Source organism: Oncorhynchus tshawytscha, linkage group LG12, assembly GCF_018296145.1.
Source record: "Oncorhynchus tshawytscha isolate Ot180627B linkage group LG12, Otsh_v2.0, whole genome shotgun sequence".
Classification (NCBI taxonomy): domain Eukaryota; kingdom Metazoa; phylum Chordata; class Actinopteri; order Salmoniformes; family Salmonidae; genus Oncorhynchus; species Oncorhynchus tshawytscha.
This window is the reverse complement of record NC_056440.1, coordinates 53712566-53726072: the sequence shown is the minus strand read 5'-3', so window position 1 is coordinate 53726072 and position 13507 is coordinate 53712566. Positions and strand designations below refer to the sequence as shown.

Sequence of the window (13507 nt, the reverse complement as noted above, 5' to 3'; positions counted from 1 at the left end):
CAATTCAACGGCTCAGACACAAGAGGCATGTGGCAGGGTCTACAGTCAATCACGGACTACAGGAAGAAATCCAGCCCAGTCACGGACCAGGATGTCTTGCTCCCAGGCAGACTAAATAACTTTTTGCCCGCTTTGAGGACAATACAGTGCCACTGACACGGCCTGCAATGAAAACATGCGGTCTCTCCTTCACTGCAGCCGAGGTGAGTAAGACATTTAAACGTGTTAACCCTCGCAAGGCTGCAGGCCCAGACGGCATCCCCAGCCGCGCCCTCAGAGCATGCGCAGACCAGCTGGCCGGTGTGTTTACGGACATATTCAATCAATCCCTATACCAGTCTGCTGTTCCCACATGCTTCAAGAGGGCCACCATTGTTCCTGTTCCCAAGAAAGCTAAGGTAACTGAGCTAAACGACTACCGCCCCGTAGCACTCACATCCGTCATCATGAAGTGCTTTGAGAGACTAGTCAAGGACCATATCACCTCCACCCTACCTGACACCCTAGACCCACTCCAATTTGCTTACCGCCCAAATAGGTCTACAGACGATGCAATCTCAACCACACTGCACACTGCCCTAACCCATCTGGACAAGAGGAATACCTATGTGAGAATGCTGTTCATCGACTACAGCTCGGCATTCAACACCATAGTACCCTCCAAGCTCGTCATCAAGCTTGAGACCCTGGGTCTCGACCCCGCCCTGTGCAACTGGGTACTGGACTTGCTGACGGGCCGCCCCCAGGTGGTGAGGGTAGGCAACAACATCTCCTCCCCGCTGATCCTCAACACTGGGGCCCCACAAGGGTGCGTTCTGAGCCCTCTCCTGTACTCCCTGTTCACCCACGACTGCGTGGCCACGCACGCCTCCAACTCAATCATCAAGTTTGCGGACGACACAACAGTGGTAGGCTTGATTACCAACAACGACGAGACGGCCTACAGGGAGGAGGTGAGGGCCCTCGGAGTGTGGTGTCAGGAAAATAACCTCACACTCAACGTCAACAAAACTAAGGAGATGATTGTGGACTTCAGGAAACAGCAGAGGGAACACCCCCCTATCCACATCGATGGAACAGTAGTGGAGAGGGCAGCAAGTTTTAAGTTCCTCGGCATACACATCACAGACAAACTGAATTGGTCCACTCACACAGACAGCATCGTGAAGAAGGCGCAGCAGCGCCTCTTCAACCTCAGGAGGCTGAAGAAACTCGGCTTGTCACCAAAAGCACTCACAAACTTCTACAGATGCACAATCGAGAGCATCCTGGCAGGCTGTATCACCGCCTGGTACGGCAACTGCTCCGCCCTCAACCGTAAGGCTCTCCAGAGGGTAGTGAGGTCTGCACAACGCATCACCGGGGGCAAACTACCTGCCCTCCAGGACACCTACACCACCCGATGTTACAGGAAGGCCATAAAGATCATCAAGGTCATCAACCACCCGAGCCACTGCCTGTTCACCCCGCTATCATCCAGAAGGCGAGGTCAGTACAGGTGCATCAAAGCTGGGACCGAGAGACTGAAAAACAGCTTCTATCTCAAGGCCATCAGACTGTTAAACAGCCACCACTAACATTGAGTGGCTGCTGCCAACACACTGACACTGACTCAACTCCAGCCACTTTAATAATGGGAATTGATGGGAAATGATGTAAATATATCACTAGCCACTTTAAACAATGCTACCCTATATAATGTTACTTACCCTACACTCTTCATCTCATATGTATATGTATATACTGTACTCTATATCATCGACTGCATCCTTATGTAATACATGTATCACTAGCCACTTTAACTATGCTACTTTGTTTACATACTCATCTCATATGTATATACTGTACTCGATACCATCTACTGTATCTTGCCTATGCTGCTCTGTACCATCACTCATTCATATATCCTTATGTACATATTCTTTATCCCCTTACACTGTGTATAAGACAGTAGTTTTGGAATTGTTAGTTAGATTACTTGTTGGTTATTACTGCATTGTCGGAACTAGAAGCACAAGCATTTCGCTACACTCGCATTAACATCTGCTAACCATGTGTATGTGACAAATAAAATTTGATTTGATTTGATTTGATTTTAAGATGTGGTTGGAAAAACTCAAACTGGTACCCAGGGTTGGGTAGATTTGTTTCTAAATGTAATCCGTTACAGTTACTAGTTGCCTGTCCAAAAATGTAGTCAGTAACATAACTTTTGAATTACCAAAGCTCAGTAACGTAATCAAATTACTTCCAGTTACTTTTATACCTCTTCCCCCTAAGAGGCGCAGGTTCGTGTTTTTCATCTTGAATCTTGTTCTGGAGAGTGGTCACTAGCTGGCACATCCACAATGTCATAAAATCTCATTTTTAACCTTAATCCTAACCTTAACCACACTTCTAAGCCTAATGCCTAACACTAACCTTAAAATTAAGACAAAAAAAAACACATTTTTGTTATCATTAATTGTTACAATATAGCCCATTTTTACTTTGCAGCTGGCCCATCTAGTGGAAATCGCTCAGTTCTGCCACAAGGACAAGACTCACCCCAATAAATGTCAACCTGCTTAAGAGGCATTAGAAGAAGACAATAATGAACATTACCAATTGAAGTACATCTGTTGAGGGATAAATCAATGTTAGAGTTTACATGCTGGCCATAAATGCTGTTGCATTTCACCTTATGGGTTGGTTATGTGGGCATCTTCTAACCCATTGTTTTCTACTACAGATAATAATACGATTAGGTTATATCTTTACATAAAGAAACGGAGTCTGTTAGATTTTCAGTCATTCCAATAATAATACCCCCTTGATATTCAAGAAGATGACTTGGAAATATGAAAATATAGATTAGCCAAATTGTTTTACCTGAGCATAACCCCACAACGGAGGACTTATTAGACTATTCTGTTGTTCATGATTTTGTTGTCATTAAGCACTGATTGGACTCATTTCTTCGAGTTGAAAAATAAATGCTACTCTCGGAATGGCATGCTACCGAGTACTACCGAAAGTGCTATTGTATTTGCATGTGAAAAATGTATGTCGTATGCTGCATTTGCTACAGGCCTATATATTGTTTACATTTTTGTTGGTGTCACTATAATATTGCAATAATTTGCAGGTGTTAAGTCTATCAAAGGTGTGCAAGTTAGAGCATGTGTCCATTCCCACTGGGCAAAAACTGGTTGAATCAGCATTATTTACATGTCATTCCAACCAAACAATTCAACGTGATGATATTGAATCAACGTGAAATTTATTGAATTTGCAAAAAGGCAAGAACGTAAGGGGATTTAGTCCTTTTTTCACCCGACTTTTAACCTAAATCCAATGGCATGGTGAATTATTTGGTTGATTTGACATTGAATTCACGTTAGTTGACAATTTAACCAAATATAAATGAAAACTAGATGTTGAACTGACGTCAGTGGATTAGGCCTATAAAAAAATAAAATTCAGCATTAATTAGATTGAGCAATAAAATCCCCATTCGTGGTCTTCTTAAATGTAACTGGTTTTCGACAGAATATAGCACAATACCACGGGGAGGTTAGAAGGGACGAACTCCCTCAAACTTGTTATAGGCAGGGATCTGCACTATGCAGCTGTTGCAAGAGGCGGCAGGTAGCCTAGTGGTTAGAGCGTTGGGCCAGTAACCGAAAGGTTGCTGGTTGAATCCCTGAGCTAACAAGGTAAAAAAAAAAGCACAGTAGCGCACACCAAGCCCACACCAAGCCAACACCTGCTAGCCCACAACAATTCCTACACAGGCTAGCCCACACCAATCCCATGTAAGTCCAACACAGGCTAGCCCACATAAACCCAACACAGGCCAGCACAACACGGAATAGCCTACACCAACCCACCACAGGCTAGCCCACACCAAGCCCAATGTGGGTTAGCCCGCACCAAGCTCACACCAGCTTGACACAGGTTAGCCTAGAATAGCCAAACACAGGCTATTCCTTATCAGCCAGCCCACACCAAGCCCAGTTAGAGGCAGATGCTCATTTGAATGTTTGGGGGACGTGGTTTGCATTGTGTGATCCCCATTTGTTAAAATGTTGAATAGTTCAACAGTTTCTTTTGTAAAAAAGATATGTAAGGAACAACTTGGTTGTCTTTCTGATACAATGTATCAAATTCCCTTTTCTCACTCTCTCTCTCTCTCTGTCTGTTAGTATCACATGGGGTCTGTGCTCTGGCATTACAACTGAATGTGGTGCCTGTGATTACTGTTGCCATGGGTTCACTCACACACATTCTGATCTGGAATGTCTGAATAGATTAGGTTTCCATGGTTACTGGACCAAATTCACACTGTCATATCTGTTTTGTGTTATACTGTTGTATGTGTGTGTTTGTGTGTGTGTGTGTGTGTGTGTGCATGTGTGTGTGTGTGTGTTAGAGCACAGATGTATAAATATGTGTATTGTAAGAGTGTGTGTTGTGTGTGTTGTTAGGTCAACCAGGAGAATGTGGTGAAGGTGGGCCACAGGCAGGTGGTCAACATGATCCGTCATGCAGGGAACAGCCTCATCATCAAAGTGGTAACGGTCAGCAGGAATATGGACCCTGAGGACACCGCACGCAAAAAAGGTACTACACCACTTTATGCTATGCTAGAAAAAAGGTACGCACCACCTCAGTAGCAGCACAATGCTGCCCCAACAACCAATACTCATGCGAAAACGCTAAATGGATGTGTGTTGAAATGTGCCAATAAAGGCCAAATTCCGAATGAATTTTTCTGTCTCTGCCTCTCTCTCTCTTTATCTCTCTCCATCTCTCTCTTTCTCTTAGCCCCCCCACCGCCAAAGAGAGCCCCCACAACCGCCCTGTCTATGCGCTCCAAGTCTATGACCTCTGAACTGGAAGAACTAGGTAAGGAGCAAGCTGATAGGCTCTCACAAAGGAGTCACTGAGATGAGCCTCTTTAACCACGCCCTCTTTTTGATCTTTCCCTTCTGTCCCTATTGGTTTGTTATTTATCTGCCATTAGTGGAAGTCAGTAAAGGTAAGGAGTGGAGCTGAACATACAGTATGTAGCATACTGGTGTGGGAAGGGCATCTAATATTCAACATGCTGATTCATTGACATTTTATTCATCTTTTGAACCTGAAGCTAAGCTGTAGTGTCAAGCCCATTGGTTCAAACCAAAACATCCTGTTAATTATGTTAACCATGTATTGTTTTAGATTGTCATATTTTTTGCTATTATTTATTACGGATTTCTCACAGTGATTTGCTGCGTCATTGCATGAGGAGCGGTCGTTTGTGAAAATACCTCCACAGATCATTTTCTTTGCTTAACTACCATGGAAACGAGTATCTGGCTAGTTGTAAAGATGGCATTAGAGTTGCATTAGCGTCTTTGAGTTAGAAAGACAGACACAGTTGTGTGTGTGTGTGTGTGTGTGTGTGTGTGTGTGTGTGTGTGTGTGTCTGTGTGAGAGCGTATATCTGCGTGTGTGGGTGTGTGTCTGCGTTTGTGAGTGTGTGTATGCAGGTGTGTATGGGTGGATGTGTGGTGGGCTAAGATCTCATTTGAGGGCCCTTGTGTTGAATGGGAGCGCAGTGTGATGGTAATGTGTTCTGACAGAGGGAACAGTCAGCGCTTCTGAGACGGGTTGCTTTAGAACACTGGTGAGAGGAGGAGGAACTGGTGGGCAGCTAGGGACGCACGCTACGCTATAGCACCACCCTGCTAACTCAGCTAGGGGAAAGGGAAACAGAGAAAGAAGAAGAGGAGGAGGAGAGAGGGACAGAGAAGAGAGAGCTCAAATACAAGGAATTGGGAGAAAGTGAGAAACTGAGAGGGAAAATGGGAGGGAACCAGGGAGAGAAAAGAGAGAGAGAGAGAGAGAGAGAGGAGACTGGGAGGAAAGACAGGGGGGGGAGAGAGAGAGAGGAGACTGGGAGGAAAGACAGGGGGGAGAGAGAGAGAGATAGAGAGAGAGAAACAGAGAGAGGGTTAATGAAACTTGTGGTGTTAATTTTGGCCGCTATTTTAAGATGTAGTTTTAGTCTTAGTCACATTTTAGTCATGTCATCCTTCGTTAGTTTGAATTAAATTCGGGACAATTTCGGTGTGGTTTTAGACACAGCCATTTTAGTCACATAATACTTTTTTTCTATTAAAGCTGCAATATGTAACTTTTTGGGTTACCGGACCAAATTCATGTAGAAATGTGAGTTATAGATCTGTCATTCGCTTTGAAAGCAAGTCTAAGAAGCAGTAGATATGTAATAAGTTGTCTATTTCTATGCTTCCTGTTCCTAAGTTTAGTTTTTGCGTCTTTTACTTTCGGTTTTGCGCACCAGCTTCAAATAGCTGAAAATACAATATTTTTTGCTATGAAAAATATATTTTGCTGAATTTTAGATGGTACTGTTAGCAGTTGATGTTATTATTCAATACCCAAACCCCAAAGCAAGTCAGGGGGAGAGGAATAGATGTATTTGAAAAGGACAAATCATAGATGTTCTGCTAGGAGGTAGATGATAGATGTTCATTCCCCCTGTCCTCAGCTTTTCTCCACAGAACAAAGAAACAGGATGTCATTTATAACCCCCCACCCTAGCCTGGGGTTGACTTCCATCATGTGTACTTTCAGATCGTCTCATCCAACTAGATCTACTATCCACTTGTATACCTTAGCTGGCAACATTGATATTGTGGCAGATTGCCATTCATAATTAACCATATAGACCAGGGATGAGCAAACCTTTTGCTCGAGGGCCACATTTTGAAATTCAACTGAGGGGGGGGGGCAATTGTTTGTTAAAATCAATTTGTGGGGGCCTCCCGAGTGGTGCAGCGGTCTAAGGCACTGCATCAAAAGTGCTTGAGGTGACACTACAGACCCGGGTTCGATCCCAGGCTGTGTCACAGCTGGCCGTGACTGGGAGACCCATGAGGCGGTGCACAATTGGCCCAGTGTCATCTGAGTTAGGAGAGGGTTTTGGCAGGCTGAGATTCGCGCTCTAGCAACTCCTGTGGCGGGCCTGGCACATGGATACTGACACAGTCGCCAGGTGTATGGTGTTTCCTCCGACACATTGGTGCAGTTGGCTTCCAGGTTAAGCGAGCAGTGTGTTAAGCGAGCAGTGTATCAAGAAGCAGTGCGGCTTGGCAGGGTCGTGTTTTCGGAGGACGCGTGGCTCTTGACCTTCACCTCTCCCGAGTCCGTACGGGAGTTGCAGCGATGGTACAAGACTGTAACTACCGATTGGATACCACGGAATTGGGGAGAAAAAAAAGGGGGAAAAAAATGTGTGTGTGTATATATATATATATATATATATATATATATATATATATATACACACATAAAAAATTTTTATATAGCACTGCTACATATATATATATATTTTTTTAAATATATATATTATATCTCGTGGGCCGGATTGAAGCGCCCAGCAGGCAGTAGTTTGCCCCCCCCTTGATATAGACCATAAAGCCTTGGCTACAGGTTAAACAATTTACATCTCAGATTTATTCCCCAGGGGGTAAATAACAGCAGTTTCCTTGAAGGGGCTAGAATTTGAGCATTTACAAAAATACCAGAAGTATTACTGTACTCCTAATATTCAACATATAGCATTAGTTTTTCCCTTAGGAAAAAAGCAACCATGACTCGCATTTGGGGAACGTGGCGTAAGAGCTGCAGCACAGATGAATGAATAACAGTGCACATGGGAAAATAGAGCTTTTGATGTGATCAAAGCAAAAATAGCCTACATGAAAGTAAGAGAGAGAGTAAACATTGTTTCTAGTTGAGGGTAGTTACAAGTCAAGTGTCCTGGCTTCTCATCAGTTCATAAGATTGACTGGGAGAGCCAGGCAGATCAGCTCAATCGGACTTGCCAACGGAAAGATGTCAATTCTGTCAATGAGAGGATTGGATGAAATATTATGGATGCATGCATGCTTAGGATTGGACAAAACAGATAAAAATTAACTTCATGTCAAATTAAATGTCCATTACTCTCATGTGGAATTCTGGTTTCGTCACATTTTCATCGGCTAAAATGAAAAGTAACTTCTTGTAGTTTTTTTCCAGGGCCTCGTCTCGTCTATTGTCATAGTTTTTGTCAGGAAAAATAGGTAGTTGACAAGTGTTTTTCATCATAGTTATTGTTGACGAAATTAGCACTGTGTGCAAGGTAGGAAACAGGAGAAACACTTAATACATCAATAACACTACTGAACGACCACAGTGGGAGGAAAGGAAAAGAGAGATTGAGATAGCGGGAGCAGATAAATGAAGGGAGAGGGGAAAGGCTGGGAATAGAGAGAAGAGGAGACGTGAAAAGAAAGAGGGAGATTTTTCTGAACTGAAAGTGTCAGGCCAGTTTCACTTTTACAGTACGTCCCTGATCTCAGTTGACACATGCATGAATTCTACTACTAATTTTCCTATTCATTGCTATTTTAATACCGTCTTTTCTTTGCTGTATCGGATAGAAAATGTCATAAAGTTCTTTCTCTATGGCTGCTCATTACAAATTCGGTATTTTGCTTTTCATGCTTATACATTTACAAAAAGTATGTGGACTCCTGCTCGTCAAACATCTCATTCCAAAATCATGGGCATTAATATGGAGTTGGTCCCCCCGTTGCTGCTATAACAGCCTCCATTCTTCTGGGAAGGCCTTCCTCTAGATGTTGGAACATTGCTGCGGGGACTTGCTTCCATTCAGCCACAAGAGCATTAGTGAGGTCGGTCACTGATGTTGGTCGATTAGGCATGGCTCGCAGTCGGCGTTCCAATTCATCCCCAAGGTGTTAGATGGAGTGCAGGCTCTGTGCAGGCCAGTCAAGTTCTTTCACACCGATCTCAACAAACCATTTCCCTATGGACCTCGCTTTGTGCACAGGGGCATTGTCATGCTGAAACAGGAAAGGGTCTTCCCTAAACTGTTGCCACAAAGTTGGAAGCACAGAATCATCTAGAATGTCATTGTATGCAGTAGCGTTAAGATTCCCCTATACTGGAACCAAGGGGCCTAACCCGAACCATGAAACAGCCCCAGACCATTATTCCTCCTCCACCAAACTTTACAGTTTGCACTATGCATTCAGGTAGATAGCGTTCTCCTGGTATCCACCAAACCCAGTTTCATCCATCGGACTGCCAGATGGTGAAGTGTGATTCAACACTCCAGAAAACGCGTTCCACTGCTCCAGAGTCCAATGGCGGCGGGCTTTACACCACTCCAACTGACGCTTGGCATTGCGCATGGTGATCTTAGGCTTGTGTGTGGCTGCTTGGCCATGGAAACCCATTTCATGAAGCGCCCGACGAACAGTTATTGTGCTGACGTTGCTTCCAGAGGCAGTTTGAAACTCGGTAGTGAGTGTTGCAAGCGAGGTGTTGGGTGGTCCTTTGCATGGGGTGATGTAGGTTTCAGTCTTCCAGATAGATGACACAGACACAGGAAACTTGGTATAAAACTCTAGTAACAAAATGCAATTGCAGACAGAGATTCACATACAGAATACCTCAGTAGTCTATAGTAAAGATCTGTGTGGCGAAACAGGAGACATCCCTCCTTATACTAGTTGGTGTGGACAACCTACTGTCAATCATACCTTAACATTGTTGCATTGGATTAGATACAAAGTATCTAAGATGAGAAAAACATGTCTAGACTGTGGTTTCTCACTCTACTATCTCAGCCTTGAGGCTGCGTGACTCAGCAGGTGCAAGCAAAACTAAAGCACTACATCTCCATTACCCAGTACTTTTCCATCATTGCCCATTGCAAGTATACAAAGGTCATCACGTCATCACATATATACAGTAATCATGGCATTGGTGTAGCCCCACACCCGACCCCCAGGGTAACCGCCAACAGAGGACAGTCCATTTTTACACGCTACGCGCTTCAGCAATCAGTGGTCCTGTTCTGTGAGCTCGTATGGCCTACCACTTAGTGGCTGAGCCGTTGGTGCTCCTAGACGTTTCCACGTCACAATAACAGCACTTACAGTTGACTGGGGCAGCTCTAGCAAGGCAGAAATTTGACAAACTGACTTGTTGGAAAGATGGCATTCTACTGCAAATGTTTATGTGCTCGATTTTATACACATGTCAGCAACGGGTTTGGCTGAAATAGCCGAATCCACTCATTTGAAGATGTGTCCACATACTTTTTGCCATGTCGTGTACTTTTCATCAGACCCGGGTCAAATACACATATCAAATACAGAACACTCTTTCTCTATCCCTCCCAAGCCACACTAAGGAAAAAGAAAGGTGGTAAGTTACGTAGGCATGTTTCACACAACGTACAGTATGTTGGATGGATGACTTGAGCACTAACCCACAAATCACTGACTTGTATGGCTTGGTTTTATTGACTGTATTAACAATCTTTTTTTATTATATTTACAAAGTGGTTTGTTTCATTTACAAATGTGTTTTTCCCCTGAGAAAGATACCTACTCAGTATGTCATTGTCTGGTAATATTTGCATGATTAAAGTCAGTACAACAAGCAGGGTTGGGGTCAGTTCCGTTCAAATTCCGGTCAATAGACCCAGTCGGTATTAAATAGAACCTAGCGATCCTGTCCGACTGTGGGGAAAACAACCTGTGGATACCTAGGTTACCCCATTTCAAACCAATTTAGTTGTTGTCTGCTTGTTTTAGTTCATTCCAAAACTACATTTAAGAAAAGTACGACATGTCTGAAGATTATTTTTCAACATTGCCTGGTCTCTAGCGTTCTCACTACTTACAACATGCCCCCAAACGTCCGCGTGCACCAAACGCGATCACGACACGCAGGTTGAAATATCAAAACCAACTCTGAACCAATTATATTAATTTGGGGACAGGTCTAAAAGCATTAAACATTTATGGCAATTTAGCTCACTAGCTTGCAGTTGCTAGCTAATTTGTCTTATTTAGCTAGCTTGCTGTTGCTTGCTAATTTGTCCTGGGATATAAACGTTGAGTTGTTATTTTACCTGAAATGCACAAGTTCCTCTACTCCGAAAATTAATCCGCACATAAAACGGTCAACTGTCATTTCTAGTCATCTCTCCTCCTTCCAGGCTTTTTCTTCTTTGGACTTTATATCACGGTTCGCATCTAACTTTCATAATAAGGTATATTACCACAAGCGACGACCGACCTCAGTTCATCTTTCAATCACCCACGTGGGTATAACCAATGAGGAGATGGCACGTGGGTATATATGCATCCATAAACCAATGAGGAGACGGGAGATCCAGGATTTGCATCGCGTTCAGCATCACAAATGCACGCGAGCAGTGTGGGTGCAATGATTGAATAACATGTATGTGTGGTCAGCACGCGACACGAGCGGTGTGGTCAGCACGCGACACGAGCGGTGTGGTCAGCACGCGAGCGGTGTGGTCAGCATGTTACAAAAACTTCCATCATGCACCTTTTCATGACGATGCTGCTAGCTACCAACCGGATCATTAAGCTAGCCAAGATCAACCACACAAACAAACGGACTATACAGCTACAAGTAGTGGGTGGAGTTACAAACAGACTGTACTAAACAAGTTAAATGTCTTACCTGTGATTCAATGTTTTTCACACGTAGCCTACTTGGTCACCGCGTCTCCACATTTCCCGCTCTCCCACACCGAATAGCCTGAAGCCACAGGGCTCTTCTCGTAGGCTTTATTTCCCTATGTGGGAGCATTGCGAACCGTAGGTCGGGATTTTCGACCTGGCTACATGTACTGTACATTGAACAACACAGCAGCTTTTCAGCATGTTCTGTTATTTCTGTATAACAAAAAATCAACATTGAAGTTGCCTCTTTTACAATGGGGGTCAATGGGAAAGAATTTTGGGTTTTCCCCAATTTGTGGCCGTGGTCGAGGGGAATTCCTTATTGTTACGTGAATACCGACTGTGACTATTCAAAAAGTAAACGAAATTCCAATTTGGAATATCAGTGCACTTCCGTAATTGACTGGAAATGAAATGGAATTGACCCCAACCCTGACAACAAGTACTGTAACTTACAGTAAGTAGTAAGTTGATTTGTCATTGAATGTAATTGTTTGCACCAATGAGAATGCATGATTTTATTCCAGTCTAATCTCTGTGCATACTGAATGGACATCAGACTCAATAATGTGACACCATGGTATTGAATTTCAAACATTGCTTATGTCAGATGCATCGTCACATAGGTGAAATGTTGAACTTTGGTTTATTCAGGTAACTCATGAACTACTAAATGGATAGTTCACCCCAAAATCAAAGTTTGTCAGAGGTTTTCACATCTCAAAACTGGTCTGTAAAAACTGGAGTTCATGCCATCTGTTTTGTTCATCCTGCAACATGAATTATAATAAATCTGTAGGCTTCAATCCTATATGATTAGAAAAGTTGGCAACAGATTGGCAATAATGTTATAGAGCAGGATCTAGACAGCATAACAGATTGCATGGGATAAGGATGAAATTGGAGTGGTTTTTAATGAAGTGGCATCAGTAACTGAATCTATACACATCATGCCTCTGGAAATGGCCAGATAGAAGAAGTCACCCATAGTTTCAGAATATATGTGTATGTCTGTATGATTCTGTGTGTGTGTGTGTGTGTTAGAGGTTGTTAGTAATCTAAGTCCAGGTTAAGGCTGATTCCACTCTCTTCCCTCTGTGTGTAGATGGTCAGAAGAAGAGGATATGTTTTCAAGTCACTCTAAGTACAGTAACATCCCCAAATGCATGGAGGCTTTCCAAAAACAAATACAACTAAATATTACATAATATAAGTTTAAAGGCTTGCACGGCTTCGAAGGCTGGCCTCTTACCAAAATTACATGTTTTTATTTTATTTTATTGTGTTTATTCTTTCTCTGTTTCAGCCTCAATTTAGTTTGGAAACTGAGGAAGGGATCATGAAAATGACTGGCTTGCAACCGCATTTGGCCCGTGACATTTTTAGGATTAAAGAAGTCCCGCCCTATCTACCCTGTCACTCATAGGGGGTGGGGTTTGTTTTGCAGATAAAGTGGACGAGGTGTCACCTTCCCAGAATGCCGTGGACACGAAGGTGGCCACCATTAAGCCACGCCCCTCCAGCCGCTGTTTGGTCACACCTACTGACATGAATGTGAGTTACTCCACACAGTATAATATATGCCATTTAGCAGACGTTTCTATCTAAAGCATAGTATTGATCAATACTCTAACCCTACCCAACTCTGGTTTACAGTCCATGTACGACCGCCAGGGGGGTGTGGCAGTGGTACCACCCACCATGCCAGGCAGTCCTAGAGGGGGGGCATTCCTGGGCATACTTGCCAAGGGTGGCACCATGAGGAGACAGAAGTCCATAGGTGTGTGTCTAATGTATGGCCCCACTTTACCATGATTACCGTTTCCAGAGAGTAACTGGCTTCATTAAGTGTGATGTGAACAAATTAGAGTGATCCACTTGCCAAATTGTGGTCTGAGGCGACAGTATTATTACCCATACGCTGAAACCACAGTCTA

The 13507-nt window shown here is 43.5% G+C and overlaps 1 protein-coding gene across 2 annotated transcripts in view; it reads left to right on the top strand.

Annotated features, from left to right (window-relative positions):
- LOC112232149 (SH3 and multiple ankyrin repeat domains protein 2-like) overlaps window positions 1-13507 on the top strand; it is a 248759-nt gene that overhangs the window by 213683 nt on the left and 21569 nt on the right. Inside the window, exons 17-22 of one of the 2 annotated variants that reach the window (XM_042330746.1) lie at window positions 4470-4605; window positions 4810-4890; window positions 5009-5023; window positions 10252-10275; window positions 13018-13124; window positions 13227-13350. In XM_042330746.1, the coding sequence (XP_042186680.1) occupies window positions 4470-4605; window positions 4810-4890; window positions 5009-5023; window positions 10252-10275; window positions 13018-13124; window positions 13227-13350 (487 nt within the window). The remainder of the gene's footprint in view (window positions 1-4469; window positions 4606-4809; window positions 4891-5008; window positions 5024-10251; window positions 10276-13017; window positions 13125-13226; window positions 13351-13507) is intronic. The other variant, XM_042330747.1, reaches the window with a different exon arrangement.